Source organism: Sceloporus undulatus, chromosome 1, assembly GCF_019175285.1.
Source record: "Sceloporus undulatus isolate JIND9_A2432 ecotype Alabama chromosome 1, SceUnd_v1.1, whole genome shotgun sequence".
Lineage (NCBI taxonomy): Eukaryota > Metazoa > Chordata > Lepidosauria > Squamata > Phrynosomatidae > Sceloporus > Sceloporus undulatus.
In genome coordinates, this window is record NC_056522.1 from 68,040,438 (window position 1) to 68,056,515 (window position 16,078).

General features: G+C 38.9%; 1 protein-coding gene across 2 annotated transcripts in view; it reads left to right on the forward strand.

Moving 5' to 3' along the window:
- Positions 1-16,078, forward strand: part of LYST (lysosomal trafficking regulator) — a 135,389-nt gene that overhangs the window by 25,216 nt on the left and 94,095 nt on the right. The window contains exons 6-13 of one of the 2 annotated variants that reach the window (XM_042469256.1): positions 939-1,890; positions 2,803-2,964; positions 4,421-4,577; positions 6,439-6,665; positions 7,970-8,036; positions 8,706-8,815; positions 12,328-12,751; positions 15,683-15,824. In XM_042469256.1, coding sequence (XP_042325190.1) covers positions 939-1,890; positions 2,803-2,964; positions 4,421-4,577; positions 6,439-6,665; positions 7,970-8,036; positions 8,706-8,815; positions 12,328-12,751; positions 15,683-15,824 — 2,241 coding nt within the window. The remainder of the gene's footprint in view (positions 1-938; positions 1,891-2,802; positions 2,965-4,420; positions 4,578-6,438; positions 6,666-7,969; positions 8,037-8,705; positions 8,816-12,327; positions 12,752-15,682; positions 15,825-16,078) is intronic. The other variant, XM_042469265.1, reaches the window with a different exon arrangement.

Genomic DNA, 16,078 nt, shown 5'->3' on the forward strand with positions numbered 1-16,078 from the left:
TGGAAGAGACTGCAAGGGCCATCCAGTCCAACCCCCTGCCACGCAAGAAATCCAATCAAAGCATCCCCAATAGATGGCCATCTAGCCTCTGCTTAAAGACCTCCAAGGAAGATGTATTACTGATTTACTTAAAGGTTTGAGTGTTGGATTAAGACACTGGGAGGCCAGGGTTTGAATCTCCTCTACCATGAAAATACATTTGGTGGTCTTGGACAAATCACTCTCTCTCAGAAAGGCTTAAGGGCAAACTCCTCTGAACAAAATTCTGCCAAGAAAACCCGGTGATAGGTTGTCCTTAAGGTTGCCATAAGTCCGAAATGACTTGAAGGCACACGACCACCACAACATCTTAGGAAATAAAAGAGATAGAGAGCTGTTTACAACTTGAAAAATTCATTACTGTACAACAGAAACAAATAAAAAGGTCTTTTGGTGTTAAGGAGCAAGGAACAAATTCCGCTTTAATTAAAATATATATTGGTATTTTGCTCATTGGATGGCTTGTAACAATGTGTGGGATTTGCATATTTTTTCAGACTGGTACCATATTTCTGCCCATTGGCTACATTTGCCCTTTTCTTTCCTAGAATTCACTAGAGACTAGCAGTTGATTGATCATGAACTGGCCCTGATACATAGGTTACCACTTTGAGTAGCTCTGACCTGCAGAATAAATTTAACTTTGGGTGTGTATATATATATGTGTGTGTGTGTGTGTGTGTATAATTCTATATTAATGATAAAAGCAAAACTTGTTCAAACGAGGTAAATAGAGGTATTTATTTTTAACTCAATTTTTAAAATGTGTTCCAGTCCTCCAAACTCTTTTTTGTTTTCTGGCTTAAACAGCCTAAAGGAAACAGCAAAGCAGTACAGGGTTTTTTTTTTTTGTCCTTGTTTTATTGCATTAATAGTTTAATATCTGACTTTTTCCACAGAATAATACGAGAGCTATTCTTAAACTGCAATGGAGTAAATCAGATGACTGAGCTAAATTACTTGGACTGTGTAAGAACTAATTCCTTGAAAGTATTTGAAACGTTAATATTTTGCCTTGGAGACCAGCAGACGGAGCAGTTGATGCCAGACCTAGACAGTTTAGATAATGAGCAAAAGAGGCCTGCATTAGACCTTGCTGCTTTAGTTCATCAGCAGCAAGAAACTTCATATACACCTCAAAGTCTAAGCAAATTTTATGCTGGACTCAAAGAAGACTATCCAAAGAAGAAGAAAGCAGTAAGCCAAGATGTTCATGTCAACATGATAAACATATTTCTCTGTATTGCTTTTTTATGCATCAGTAAAGAAGCAGATGCTGATCGAGATTCAGCCAATGATTCTGAAGATACGTCAGGCTATGATAGTACAGCGAGTGAACCCTTGAGCCACAGGCTGCCGTGTCTGTCTCCAGAGAGTCTCTCTTTACCTTCCTTGGAACACATTCATAGGGCAGCAGACATTTGGTCAATGTGCCGCTGGATCTATTTGTCCAGCTCAATTTTCCAAAGACAGTTCCACAGGCTTGGTGGCTTTGAAGTGTGTTATAGATTAATAGCAATGATCATCCAGAAACTTGCAATAAATGGAACAAAGGAACAAGGTGAACAGAGTGGTTCATCACAGTTGATCCTGAGTAATGAGAGAGCTTCATCAGACCATGATAGCCTTGATGAAAATTTTGACAGTGAAGAGCAACATGAATGGCTTTCCTATAAGCAGGCAAATGCAAATCAAACATCAGCTGAAGGCACAACAGAATCAAAAAGAACTTCAATTCAAGATCATGAGTGGTCGCTGCAAGGTATAAGACTTTTGGAAGCTCTATTAGCAATTTGTTTACACAGTGCAAATAATTTCCAGCAGAAGACAGAAACAGAATCTCTTCTCCAGGTAATGTGCCATTACTACATGGGAAATAAATGTATCCACAGTGTCAGTTAAAAGCTGTTTTACATGTGGGAACAAACAGGATGTCTGTTCTACATTTTAAAATAATGTCTTCATTCCTTTATAGCAAGCTGAACTTACAAGGACATTTTAATAAAATTACAAGGATGTAATTACAACCTCACTTGCATATTAGCATTTTAAACATTGTGTAGTGATACTGCCTTTGAAGGAAGCTGTTTGTTTCAGCAATAAAAAGAAACCTCATATAAAACAGTCTGTAGAATGCATTTCTGTAGAGAAATCTAAGCAAAATGCTCAGTTTAAGGGAATATAATTTTAAATATAGCCTCAAGATAAGCAGCATAGACTTTTATTCATTAATAAACCATAGCTTTCATTTCATAACATATCTTGGTATTAGCTTTCATAAAGTTGTTTTTCCAAGCAAAGTGTTTCTAACTTCAAATTTTCATTTGGCTTGAATGAGTTTGGACTACATATACTAAGTGCATAAATGGGAAATAAAATTTGAGAAGTAATATCTATAGCATGCTACTTTGCAGGGGTATGGGGGCATAACAATTATATTACTTGCAGATTAATGTAACTGGTAATTATTCCCGCTAATGTGCTGAGCTAATGTCATGGTACGGTGAATAGATAATGAATAATGCCTAAAGGTTTACTTTTTAAAAATTACATTCATGTTCTGTTAGAATATGATTATCTAAAGATAATTATAGCAATATGTCCAATGAGTATAACATGGAAACATTGACAAATGTACTTTATTCTTGGTTTCAGCAAATTCAGAAGGGTAATGCAAATAGAGAGGAAAATATAATTGCTTTTAATAGCATTTTCACTTATCAAAACAGACCTAAAAGCATAATTGTTTTAATTTTAATGTAGAATGCTTGCACTGAAGATATATTACTTGAAATGAGAGACCATCTTACGAAATCTAGAATAATGGAAACTAGCTTAGTGAAGCCTTTATTTGATTCCTTGCTTCGGGTTGCACTAGGAACCTATTTTGCTGATCTGGATCATTCAGAAGAAAAGAAAGAAAAGGTATAAATTTAAAATGCATGTTTTTATTTCTTGTCTCTTTGAACTTGAACTTCTCTGAAGTTTGTCTATTTGTCAGAAGCCTGGAGATTCACTATGCTGGTATGAAATTCTCATAGAAATTATAAATTCATCTTCAGTTGTATGTGGATAAACTAGAAAGCTTGGTAACAGGAGGATTGTGGCCCAAAATGAATTTGGACATACACAATATCGTTTGGTTGTGAATACTTAATTCATAAGCTGAATACTAATTTCTTCTTAGCATGAGTTCAAGCTCTTTCTCCTTTTGTCCAGGGTGCTTTTATATGTCATTTCTACATTCTGTACAGGACTTAAGCAGTAGTAAAAATGTCAAGATGGTAAAACAGCAGAGTCTAAAAAACATTAGGGAGCAAAACAGACTGCCCCAAAAGGGCAGATTGAGGCTGCCCTGGAGCTGCTCGCCCCAAAGCCATGGCAAGCATACGCCACAGTCCGAATGCACCCCATTACCGGCCCAAATAGGAGCAAAAAAGATCCGATCCTATTTGGGCCAGTAAAGAGCAACCTTAGGCTGCTCTGGCACAACCCCTGACCAGCTTCCGGGGCATACATTGTGAAAATGCCACACCCCATGCCACCTCGAAGCTAATTACATAAATCAGGAGAATCAGACATCAGGTCAGATGGGGTGGACTGGGGGTATTAGGTTATATTACTTGATATTTGGCATTCAGAAATTGTATGAATGAAACTATGTGTGAAAGGGATCTGGGAGTCCAAGTAGACCACAAATTGAACATGAGTCAACAGTGCGATGCAGCAGCTAACAAGGACAATGCGATTTTAGGCTACATCAATAAAAGTATAGTGTCTAGATCAAGGGAAGTAATAGTGCCACTGTATTCTGCTCTGGTCAGGCCCCACCTGGAATACTGTGTCCAGTTCTGGGCACCACAATTCAAAAAGGACATTGAGAAACTGGAGCGTGTCCAAAGGAGGGTGACCAAAATGGTGAAGGGTCTGGAAACCATGTCCTGTGATGAACGACTTAGGGAGCTGGGGATGTTTAGCCTGGAGAAGAGAAGATTAAGGGGTGATATGATAGCCCTGTTTAAATAAGGAGCAAGCTTGTTTTCTGCTGCTCCAGAGACTAGGACCCGAAGCAATGGATGAAAGCTACAGGAGAAGAGATTCCACCTCAACATTAGGAGGAACTTCCTGTTCCTGTTCGACAGTGGAACAAATTCCCTTGGAGTGTAGTGGAGTCTCCTTCCTTAGAGGTCTTTAAACAGAGGCTGAATGGCCATCTGTCAGGGATGCTTTGATTTAGATTTCCTGCATGGCACGGGGTTGGACCGGATGGCCCTTGCAGTCTTTTCCAACTCTATGATTCTGTGAAGTCCAGAATTTGCTATAGATAGTGATCTAGGTTTTCAGTGGCTCATCTTAAGTTTCTAAAATATGTACATCACAGATCCATCAATCTGAAAAGGAGCTTGCACCTCAGGCTGGTGATATATCTGAAGAAGCAGAAGAGTCACAGTGCTGTAGCCTTAAATTTTTTGCAGAAGAAGAAGGTTATGATGCAGATAGTGAAAGTAATCCTGATGACAGCGAAAGCCAAGATGAAGGCAAGTCTGAACTTTGGATATTATTAACTTTTCTTATGGCCAGCTTGGCTGCTTCTACTTTATACAACATATCCATTACTTGTAGCATTTGTACACATATACAACTCATTAACTGCAGTAGCTTAAAAGTAAAGATAGTCCCTTGACATGAATGTCTAGTCGTAAGTGACTGTAAGGGGTGGGGCTTATCTCTGTCACTAAGCAAAAGAACCAGGGTTGTCCAAAGATGAATCCTGTGGTCATGTGGCCATTATGACTGCACCAAACACTGTTACCTTCCCACCAAAGTGGTACCTATTTATCTACTTGCATTTGCCAACCTTGTAGTTCGAGGCCCACGTGCTTCATGATGGGGTGAGCTCCCATTGCTAGCCCCAGCTTCTGCCAACCTAGCATTTCGAAAGCATTCAAATGCAAGTAGATCTGATTGTCAGATTGGCGTCTTAACCGCTGAGCCACCACAGTAGCTAACCAGCTCTGTTTTATGAATGGGAAGTGTTAGCTATATTATGAGTCAGGTGAAATTACACTTTTGTGTAGTTTTCATACTTTGCTATTAGAGGTAGAAGACTGAGGCTTTTTTCAGCATATTTGAATTTTGTCAGGTTTTTGAGTGGTATACTTTATACTTAGTTGGATACAGAGTTTTTATTCTATTGGTGGAAACGTACCTAAGCAGCCTCTGTGCAGAATGCTCCTGCTGCCAGAAGGGATTGGGGAGTACAGTTGCTGTTTCCCTCTGCTTTTCCAGCCTCCTCCCCCCTTAGTGTTCCACTGGATCCTCCAAACCTTCATAGCAGATTTTTGGGAAATGGGGTAGGGAGGAATTGTCCCATTGAGCCACAGTAAAAACTCTACTGGATCACAAGTCTATTACTGAAGAAAGGAGTCCTTCAGTCTGAGAGAGGACTTTCTTGGATGCAATCTAATCTTTTGGCAGTATAGAAACCTATTTGTTCTTACAGTTAATGTGAGTGAATTGGTACCTTTGCTTTTTTGCACATAGCTGTTTTCCAATAAGAGTGCTGTGCTATTTTAAAGCACATCACACCATTCTATGAAACAATTACCTTCTGGATTTTATGTATTTACTTGACATGGCTGGGCACAAAAGTATAGTAGTAGTGATGAACAAAAGTATTCCATCAGTACGTTAAAAAGTGGATAGTTGCAGTAACGAATCGTGCAATGTGCACAAGTGAATGTGTTTGTTTGTCTTCCACTTATTTTCAGGTTGGTCTTGAGGATATGAATGTGTGTGGTTTATGTTGCATGTCTGTTAGGATCAGCCATGTTAATTGTGCATACTGCATATAATAATAATAATAACAACAACAACAACAACAACAACAACTTTATTACGGCCAATTGGCCAGCACGCATATTGCATATAGCCTCTTTTGTATGGCAGATAGGCATTTTGGCACCCTAAAGTTCCTTTCCCCCCAACTTTTAAAAAAAATATGCAAGAGTGAAAAAAAACTCAGAGGTCAGCCACCATACCTGGAGACCCCCTAGAACAGTAGAATATGATAAAATAGCTTGTCTGCAGCACCTTGCCCTCCAAACTCAGAAATCTGCTGTGATTTTTGCCCCCCCCCCCCCAAAAAAAATAGTATGACGTACCACAGAGCAAAAAATGACTTTTGTGCCTTCTGTCTATGCTCACCCTTTCATAAAATGATTGTGTACTTCAAATTAATCCAGAATTTTGGACTATGGAGACTATTTAACTCTTTCTATTTCTAACTTAAGACAAATTATTGTTAGACATGAACTATGAAGCTCAAACAAATTGGTAAATGGGGCAGATAGTTGAATTACTGATTTTTATTTAATGGTCATATATCTTCTCTTCCAGGGACAGACATTAAGAGAGAAAAAGGATGCTTTGGCTTTCCCAGTTTTCCCAGTGACCTAGCTGAACACCTCATTCAAGGAGAATTGATATTCCCTGAAATCTGCATGTTGGAATTACATTTACTCTCAGTTGGCAACCCAAGCCTAGATGTTCTTACTCATGTCTTCCAGAGCTTCTTGAAAGTAATCAGGCTGAAGGGGGAAAATGCAACCTTACTTATACAACAGGTTAGTGCAACTTAGTATTGATCTTGATATGCTATGTAGCTATAAATTGTACAGTATTTTTAAAAAATTCTGCAGTAGTGCCCCACATGTCATCTGCTAAATGACTTGACCATCTTGGGTGGGAGAGGTACTGCTGTAAAGCTGTAAAGAAGTGGCAGATAGTAAGACCATTCAATGAACGTTTAATCTGGGAGCCTCATATAGTTCATTCCTATCTTTTCTCCCATGGAACTGCTGCCTTTTGTTTTAGAAGAACTTTTGATCTGTGTTCTGCTATCTCCAGTCATTATTGTTTTATTATGAATTAATCATTTCTCTGCCCACAGGGGCTCCCATACATTGAATGCTGAACAATGTATCATTACACTAAGTCCTCCTCTGTCTCAGACCTGCTTGATTGCTTATCAGACTGACTCTAACCAAATGGACAAAGAATGCTGTGCTTAAATGATCTAGAAATAAAGCATCTGGAGTAAATGTGGATAATAGATAAGCAGCAACCAGTATGTCTGCTTGACAGGAATCATAAAAATAATACAGATGTACTGTTTTTAAAGGCCTGGATCTAATCTTGGCAAATGTCCCTTATTATAGGGCATGCCCCTAATTTGAGGGCCAGAAAGCTTGTGCCTTGTAGGGTTGGCATATTATAAAGGCTGGCCAGTATTTGGCAGTTAGAAAGCTTTTATATTGACTGAAGGAGATGCCAAAAATCTGTATTTTGGAGTGTGGGCCCCAAACACAGAAATGGGTGCATCATATAATCTGTAAATGTGGACAGTAGGTTAATTTTACAGAGAAAGTCATGGTTAGATTAACTGAAATCAATACTTTCATTTGGTATTTGGGTGGAACACAATTTTTCATAGCTGCTGTCCATTGATCAACCCTGCATGTCATGACGTTCAGTTCTCTCTTGCTATTTTGAAAACCTGGCAAGACTATATGGAGCAACAAAACCAAATTCTGCTCATTCAACATGGGTGTATTATTAGGCCAGGTTTCAATGTGTTGATCATATTTTTGGCCACAGAAATCATCTTTAGCTCATAGGAAATGTGAAAGGAGTCAGAGGTTGAAATGGAAATTAGCTTGGAGGATATAGACTTGAGGAGGAAGGAAGGGATAAGGGGGAAAGGTCAGGCAAGTCAGGGAAAGCCAGCTTTGAAGGAATATTGGGACTAGCCCACAGCCAGTCACTCAGCTGTAGTACATTTTTGTAACCATACATTCCCATTACTTTGTGTGTATTTTGTTAAATCAGTTTAGTTCAGTGAATAATTTTTATCTTGAATTTACTTTAGGGTGCAGTAAAAAGTATCTTGGGAGGATTCCTTCACATACTGACACAGACAGATTCCAGTTTTCATGGTGAGTTATAAATAAATAATAAATAAACACAATCTCTTTTCTCTATGCTTCCGACGTTTGATCTGGATGTATTTATGATTGATCTTCATGTATATGTTTGATTTATATGTCTGTAGAATAAGGGTAAATTAATTTAATATGTGTTTGAATTTTCTGAAAGTAAGAAATCTCCAGTTTATCTAGTTAAGATTTAACTCTACTATATTTTGTCTGGAATCCAACTTCAAATTTAGAAGAGGAACTTACTGAGAAAGAGATGTTTGTGCAAACTTTTAAACAGAAAACTCTGAATGAAATATGAAATGCTAAGTGCAGAGGTTTCCAAGTCAGTTTATTCTTTGTTATACACATTTTTGATAAGTAGATTACTGCACTACAAGAAGATTATAGCTGTAACACCAAAGAGTTTATGTGAAAACCCCTCCTACCACCAATATACATGTGAATATGGGTGAGGATATTTTACTGCTTGATCTCAGTTCAGTGCAGCACACAGAGTTTTCCTTATTTTAAGACAAAATTATCCAGCATTGACAGGTCTGTTATGTGTTAACTGGAATTTAGAAGATTTCCTTCTTGGATTACAGCTGCCTTTGCATTGTTGTTCATTTTAATAGCTTTCATAATATGAATGGAGTATTCATAACAAACTATGATACTCCTTTTCAGAATGTCAGGAGGTACTGGTGGATCTATTGGTGTCTCTGATGAGCTCAAGAACATGTGCAGAAGAGCTAACTCTTCTCTTAAGGATCTTTTTAGAAAAAACTCCATCTACGGTAAGAATTTTGTAATAGGAAAACACTTTGAAGGAAAGTCAATGGCTGATATAATAGCAATTTTGTTTTTATTAAAGAGATTCCTGAGTAAACTAGCATGCCATTTGTTTAATCCAGACCTCAAGAACCCTTTGGTCTCCCCAAGGTCTTTGATTATATCTGCTATAATTTCTGTCCCTTGGGCACTTCTGAAAATTGTAATCCAGAACATCGGGAAAGCCAAACATTCTCCCAGCCTAGTCTATTCCATGGTATAATTACAGTTCTTCTAGATTTGGTATTACAGGTTGAGTCTCCCTTATCTATAATCTCATAATCCATATTCAAAAACCAAATCTTTTTCATGAGCAGTTGAGATAGTGACATCTTTGCTTTCTGATGGTTCAGTGCACACAAACTTTGTTTCATGCACAAAATTATTAAAAACATTGCATAAAATTATAGTGGGCCCTTGGTATCCATTGGGATTTGGTTCCAGAAACCCCCAGGGATACCAAAATATGTGGATCCTTGGATACAGAGGGCAGGCTATACATTTAGGCTATGTGAATAAGGTTTATAAGAAACATAAATGAATTTTACGTTCAGACTTTGGTCCCATTTCCAAAATATTTCATTAGGTACATATATGTTAATACAGGTATTCCAAAATAATCCAAAAACAAAAACGTTTCCCAAGCATTTTGGATAGGGAGACTCTACCTGTATATGTCTTTGTAGATTAGGCTACTAGATAAGGAGGAATGCTGTTATAAGAGAATTGTGCCCTGTTTTACTCAACCCATTGATTCTTCTCCGTCAGTGTGACATAACTTCATGGTAAAAAGGCTATTAACCCAGGGCTGGGGAGTAGGAGTAAGGAGTAAAAAAGTAAAAGGTGTAGGAGTAGGAATAAGGAGTAACAAAATATATTTGTTATTCCTTATTCCTGTTATTATATTGTACTGCATGCAAACACACAAAAAAAAACCAATTTTATTATATTGCACCGGGAAAGGAACTGGGAGGCAAAGAGAGATACTTACACACACCAACCAGCCTTTCAAATCAATCTGGGCTTTTCCCCAGGGCTGGGGAGTAGGAGTAAAGGAGTAAAAAGTTTTTACAGGAGTAGGAATAACATTTAAAAAAAATCTTACTCCGGAGTAGGACAAGGAGTAACCCCAAAATCACCACTACTCCCGTGCCCTGTATTAACCAGACAAATTCCCAAGAGATCATATACACATACAGGCAGGTTGCATGGAGTTTTTCTTGTCTCCCTACAACCGTTTTTATATGTTCTGGTATTCAGAAGTAGCTGAGGGAAATTTTGAAAGTATAGCAATCACAGAGAAGACCATCCATAGTATCTGTCTGATTTTGAGGGACTCTTTCCCTGCATTGCCACTGCAGCATCCTGACCCTTCCTTTGAGAGCATCTGATGGAGGAAGTGGTGGGAAAACTGCATTCTTCAAGCATCTTCCTGTATATGGGTTGTCTCTTTGTGTGTTTCTTTGTGTATTTTGCTTTGGATGCATTCTGTATTTGGGAGACAATATAAATGTATTTGGGAGACATGGCCATCTTGCTCTGGAACATTTTGTTTTCCCAGCAAGCATGCTGACAAACTGAAACTCAGAGAATACTATAAAAGAAAATCTAAATCTATGAAGGAAGGCTGTAAAATTGTTAGCAATTTTCAAATATGTGGCTAAACTATGTAACAGTAGGAATGGAATATAGTAAGATAAATTTAAGAGTAGAAACAACCATCATAACTGTAAGAGCAACTGAATAGTGGAATAAGCACCTGCAAGTGAGGAAGCTGCTGTTTGGATGTTTTCAAGAGGCATTTATATTCTCATCCATTCAGAATGCTTTTGATACTGGATAATCCTATTTTTGAGGAGCAGGTTGGGCTAGATAATTCACAGTATCTTTTGCAATGCTAATCTCCATTCAGTATGAAATCTTTCATGCTAATTATGAGAAGAGTGGAGAATAATTTTGTATATATTTTATGTAAATAATGTTCAATTAAACTTTTGGCAAGCAACAAAAAACTGGGAATTTTCTTGTGATGGAAATCCTTTGGAGTTGTAATTTTCAGCCAAAGTACTTCAACAATAACAAGGTGTTTTCTTCCCATTTCACATTTAGTGGAATGCATTCACATGTTTAGTGGACTGGATTCACAGTGTTTGTCTAACTATGGAATTAGCAGGTTACTTAATATTAACCATTGTTTAGCTTTATAATAATGAGCCACTGCACACCTGAAGTGTTCAGCTCATATCCTCCCCACTCATTCTCGTTCTCAGGAGAATGGGGGAGAAAGCTATGATCCAGTTTCACTGTCTTACTTTAATGTGAGTTGGACTAGCAATGGTATTTTTAAAATGAAGTTTAATTAATTGCTGAACAAACTAATAGCAAATACTGCTTTGTTTTATTAGCTTGTTTAACATCTGTCCCCAGGAGCAGGCAATAGTAAGCCACGGTGTTACTCCTGAGTGCCCCAGAAGTTATGTCACATCACTTACGGCTGCCATTTGAGTCCGCTGAGCCCCCGCCCCCCCGTCTGCCATTTTGAGTGGAGTGTCTTCTGGGGCACTGGGAGACCAGCCTAGTTTGGGAGCTTTTGTCCAGTTTGGGGGAGGGAGTACCCAAAGGTCACCATTAATAACTTTTAAAAATCAGGAGGTTTTGGGGGCACCCGGAGCTTCAGGGTGTTGCAAAATTTCGGTTTACGGACTGCATACTGCCCCCTGTCCATAAATCCTCAGTGCTTTAAACCCTGATTCCTAGTTTTTTCAATCATGATTTAATTTATGATTCCTTGTTCCCACCCAACTTTAAATTGAGGTAGGCAAATTACAGCATGCAGGCTGCTTGTAACCCCAAAACCACCCAGGGGTCAAATTTCTGTTTTGCAGCATACCTCCAAATTATCTCTAGGGATGTGTGGAGGGCAGTTCCATCACATTTGTAGCCCCTTTGCACCCCCAGCATTCAAAACAAAATTTTGCATTTTTTTCCCAAAAAAAGAATGACCCAAAATGACCTGTACATACTGAAGTAGGCCTGAAAACATGGTGAGAAAGACTCCATGTCCTCCAGAAGGCATTTGTGGGCAAAGTTTTGATGTATTTCCTTCAAGAATACATCAGGAATACACCCTGCAGGTGGTGGTGCAATATTCCTGATGGACTAATGTGACTCCCTACCCTTTCGCAATTGCCTACCATGATTCCTACCTAACAATCCAGGAATCAGTAATGTGAAACCGAATCATAGTTATTTGTCTTCCCAGTCACATGTGAGGAGAGTTGCACAACCTCAGTGCTTTGCTTGGATGTGTGGAGTTTTAGATATATAATGCTAAATCCTGGATGTTTGAAGATAAAGCTATCTAAGACTAGGCAGTGCAAGAATAAATGACTGTGTCACTATATGACCAAAATTAATTTTTTTTTTGATCTTTCAAGAAAAATATTGTACTGACTCTTATTTTGTTCATTTCCCTCAGACTACACTGCTTAAAGGAATTTTGAAGATTTTGGAGGCAAATGCTGACATGAGGCCTTTACAGTATATCCCATTTCCTTTACATCATATACCAAGTTTAGGCAGCAGCCCTTCCCAAAAACCAACTCTCACTCCCAACAGCAAGACCATAGGGCTACTAAGACGATCAAAGTTTTCACAGATAAAGAAGGACCCAGAGAGTGAGAGTTTGCCTCACCATCTTCTTTCTTCTTGGCATGTTGCTCCAATCCATTTGCCTTTGGTCGGGCAAAACTGTTGGCCACATATGTCTGAAGGCTTTAGCATCTCATTGTGGTTTTGTGTGGAATGTGTTCATGTAGCAGACAGTTGTTTGGAGAAAGTAAAAAGAATGAAACGGAGGAGCAAATCACTAATTTCACATGACAGCAGTTTTGATGATACCGGTAAGTCATATTGTTATAATGTAGTGAAATTCAATCTGTAAGAGGTCTGATATGCTTTAAATTATTTAGGAATGCAAATGATGTTTATTCTAATTGCACTTAGTGATACACATTTAGAGGAAAGAGTATTCCAAAGAGAACCTTATTGACATTGGTTCCAGCAATCAGTTTTAAAAATTATATTAGTCTTTTGTAATAGGCTGGAGGTCTGTTGTGTACTTTCAAGTCATTTCTAATTTATGGCAACCTTAAGGTGAGTCTGTCACAGGTTTTTCTGGGGCTGAGTGTGTGTGACCTGCTCAAGGTACCCAGTGGATTTTCATGGTCAAGTGAGGAATCAAAACTTGGTTTTCAGAATCGTAGTCTAATGCTCAAACAATAGCACCAGTAAAGAATATTTCAGTGTTCTTTTTAATTCAAAGAGCTGGGTGCGTTGTTTTTTTTTTAAATGTGTTCTTTATTGCATGTGAAGAAGTGGATTGATGTCCACAAAAGCTCATACTAAAATAAAAGGTCTGTCTGAGGGGTAAAGCAGATGGGTAGCTTAGAGTGGTCTTTGGCTGCTCCAGCACCGGTCGCTCCCTGTTTGGTGCGGGACTGTAGTGACCAGACCCTGTAGTCCCAAGGCCACTGCCGCGATCTACAATGGACCACCAAAGGAGCACTCTTTTTGCATTCTTTGCAGCCAGCTTTCGCCTCATCCGGAGGCATGCATCATTGGTATGCCTCATCCCTGAATCAAATGGGCGCTTTTGGCCCGTTTGTTTTTGGCCATAGAGGTGCTGTTAAAAAAAAAAAATCTCCCTTTTTCCCCTTTATTTTCCTGCAACCGAGTGCTTCTTTGAAAAGTGTTTGATGTTTCCTCTCCTTTCTGTTATCAGATGATTTGTTAATTGAAACTTATTTATTTGAAACTATTGGGTGGGAGGAATTGGTTGGTAGGATCCAGAGGGTCCCTGAGCAGATAGATGATGCTACTCATGATGCTCCTACACGCAGAAAGCAAAGAAGGCAATTTTCAGCTAATCCACTTACTTGTGCAGCCTCTAGACCAGTGATCATAGTCACTGCCATCAGAATAAAAAGAGAACAAAAGAACAAAGGAATAAAGGAATCTGATTCTACTTTAAGCCTTGCAAAGTGTGAAAAAAAGTGTGGTTGTCCAAATGAAGCTTCCCAGGAGCCTGTTGTTCTAGCTCCTAAGGTACATTAGACTAAATGTTATGGGAGGGCAAGAATGAGGGAAGATATTATTCCCTGTCATGATGCAGGAACATAAGTTACCGTATATACTCGACTATAAGCCGAGAAATTTTGGTCCCCAAATGGTCCCCAAAATCCTGGGGTAGATGTATACAAGGGTCAGTGGGTTCCCCCAACCAAGCGTCTCCCCAATCGGGCTTCCTCCACAAGAAAAAGCCCATCTGGGTGACACTTGGAAGGGTGAGCGTTCGCCCTGCAGCCTTCTCTCCAGCCGGCCTCCCTCCTTATGTGAAGGGAAGCCGGCTAGAGAGAAGGCAGGGAAGGGCATGCATTCGTCCCTTGCAGGCTTCTCTCCAGCCTGCCTCCCTCCTTATGAGGAGCCCTCATGAGAAGGGAAGCCGACTAGAGAGAAGCCTGGGATGGGCATGCATTTGCCCCTCCCATCCTTCCAGCCTCCCTCCTCATGAGCCTCTCCCCAGCTGGGCTGCCCCCTTAAGTCTGACCCTCGACTTATACATGAGGTCGACTTATACACGAGTATATACGGTAAGTTCTTAATGTATGTATGAAATATGGCTTGGTCAGAAAGTTCTGTTTCCTGCATTGGCAGTGTTTGTATGTGACACATACAGACTTTGAGAATACCTATATGGCTTGGGTCCAGGCTATTTGAAGGACCATACCTTCCTTTACAAACCCACTAGAACACTGAGATAGTCCGAAGATGTATTCCCCTCTGTCACACCACTCTCTCAGGCATGTTTGGTTGGGGAAAAAAAGAGAGGGCCTTCTGGGTGACTGCTCCTGGGCTCTGGAACTCCCTTCTTAGAGAGGCCAGGCTGGCACCATCCCTGCTTCCATTTCAGTGGCAGATAAATCATTTTTATGCCACCAGGCTTTCTCACACTGTCAAGAGTGCTGTAAGAGTTTTATGAAGAGTTTTAAATTTGAACATGTGATGTTTTTTAGCTTTTTGAATTTTTTAAATTGTTTTATAAACTTTGTATTTTTATTGTTTTGTACAATTTTAACTTGGTCTATTTTAAATTTTGTTAGCCACCATGAGTCCCTGTACTAAGAATAAATAAATAAAACCTGAAATGTGCATCTTAATTTTAAAAAATGTTAATAGTTGCCCATTCTTAAAAAAGTTGCCTCATTTCACATTATCTTTCCTCTCTGTACCCTGTAAAGAATCATCATTTTCATGGCTGAAGATCCACAGATGTGACCAGGGCTGAATTAAGACCTGAAATTAAGTCAACTTTAAGAAACCCCTTAGCATAACTACCCCAAATTCTATTCTGACTTAAGAAAAACTCAGAGAACCCTCATAGCCTTGGCCCCTACACTATAATTTATTGGATTGTGTATAAAACTGACCCTGGTTTAAGATTTTTGTGGTTTATACAGTATGTTTCAAACCAGTCTAAGATACAATTTCATACAGTTTTAGGTAGTATGGTAATAGTGGTTTGAGAATTAACTACAACTGTGGTGATCAGGGTTTGCTCCCTTCTTGGCCATGGAGACCCACTTGAGCAAGTCAGACACTCTCAGCCCCGATCATGATAAGTCATATTAGGGTCTCCATAAGTTAGGAATGACTTAAAAGCACAAACAGCAACAGTGCTACATTTGTATACTTCATAGAATGCAAGACAGATATGCCTGTTATTATTCTGTTTTTAGTTGTGCCCACGGCTTAACAAATGCTTTGTGTTCTAGAAGAAAGTAAACCTGGAGTTGATTATGTCAATTTGGGAGACAAACTTCTAGAAGATGGCTGCCTTCACATATTCTCATTGGGATCCAAAGCATTGATGATTCAAGTGTGGGCGAATGTGAACACTGGAGCTTTTACGTTTCGGTATTATAACCTACTTTTATAAAAAGAATAGTGTGTTAGATAACATTATATATTCCTTCTTTTGTGCTACTGGATTTGCTGTAGTGTCATCTAAGAAGCATGTTAGCAGTAATCTAGATTTATATAATAAATTTAGTCAGACTGATTGTTGTTGCAGTTTTGCAAGATGTGAAATGTGAAATCACTTCCATTAAGTCAGTTATAATTAGTAGCAGAATGCTAGTATTTGTTTCTCAGAAGCTTTTTTGAATTAG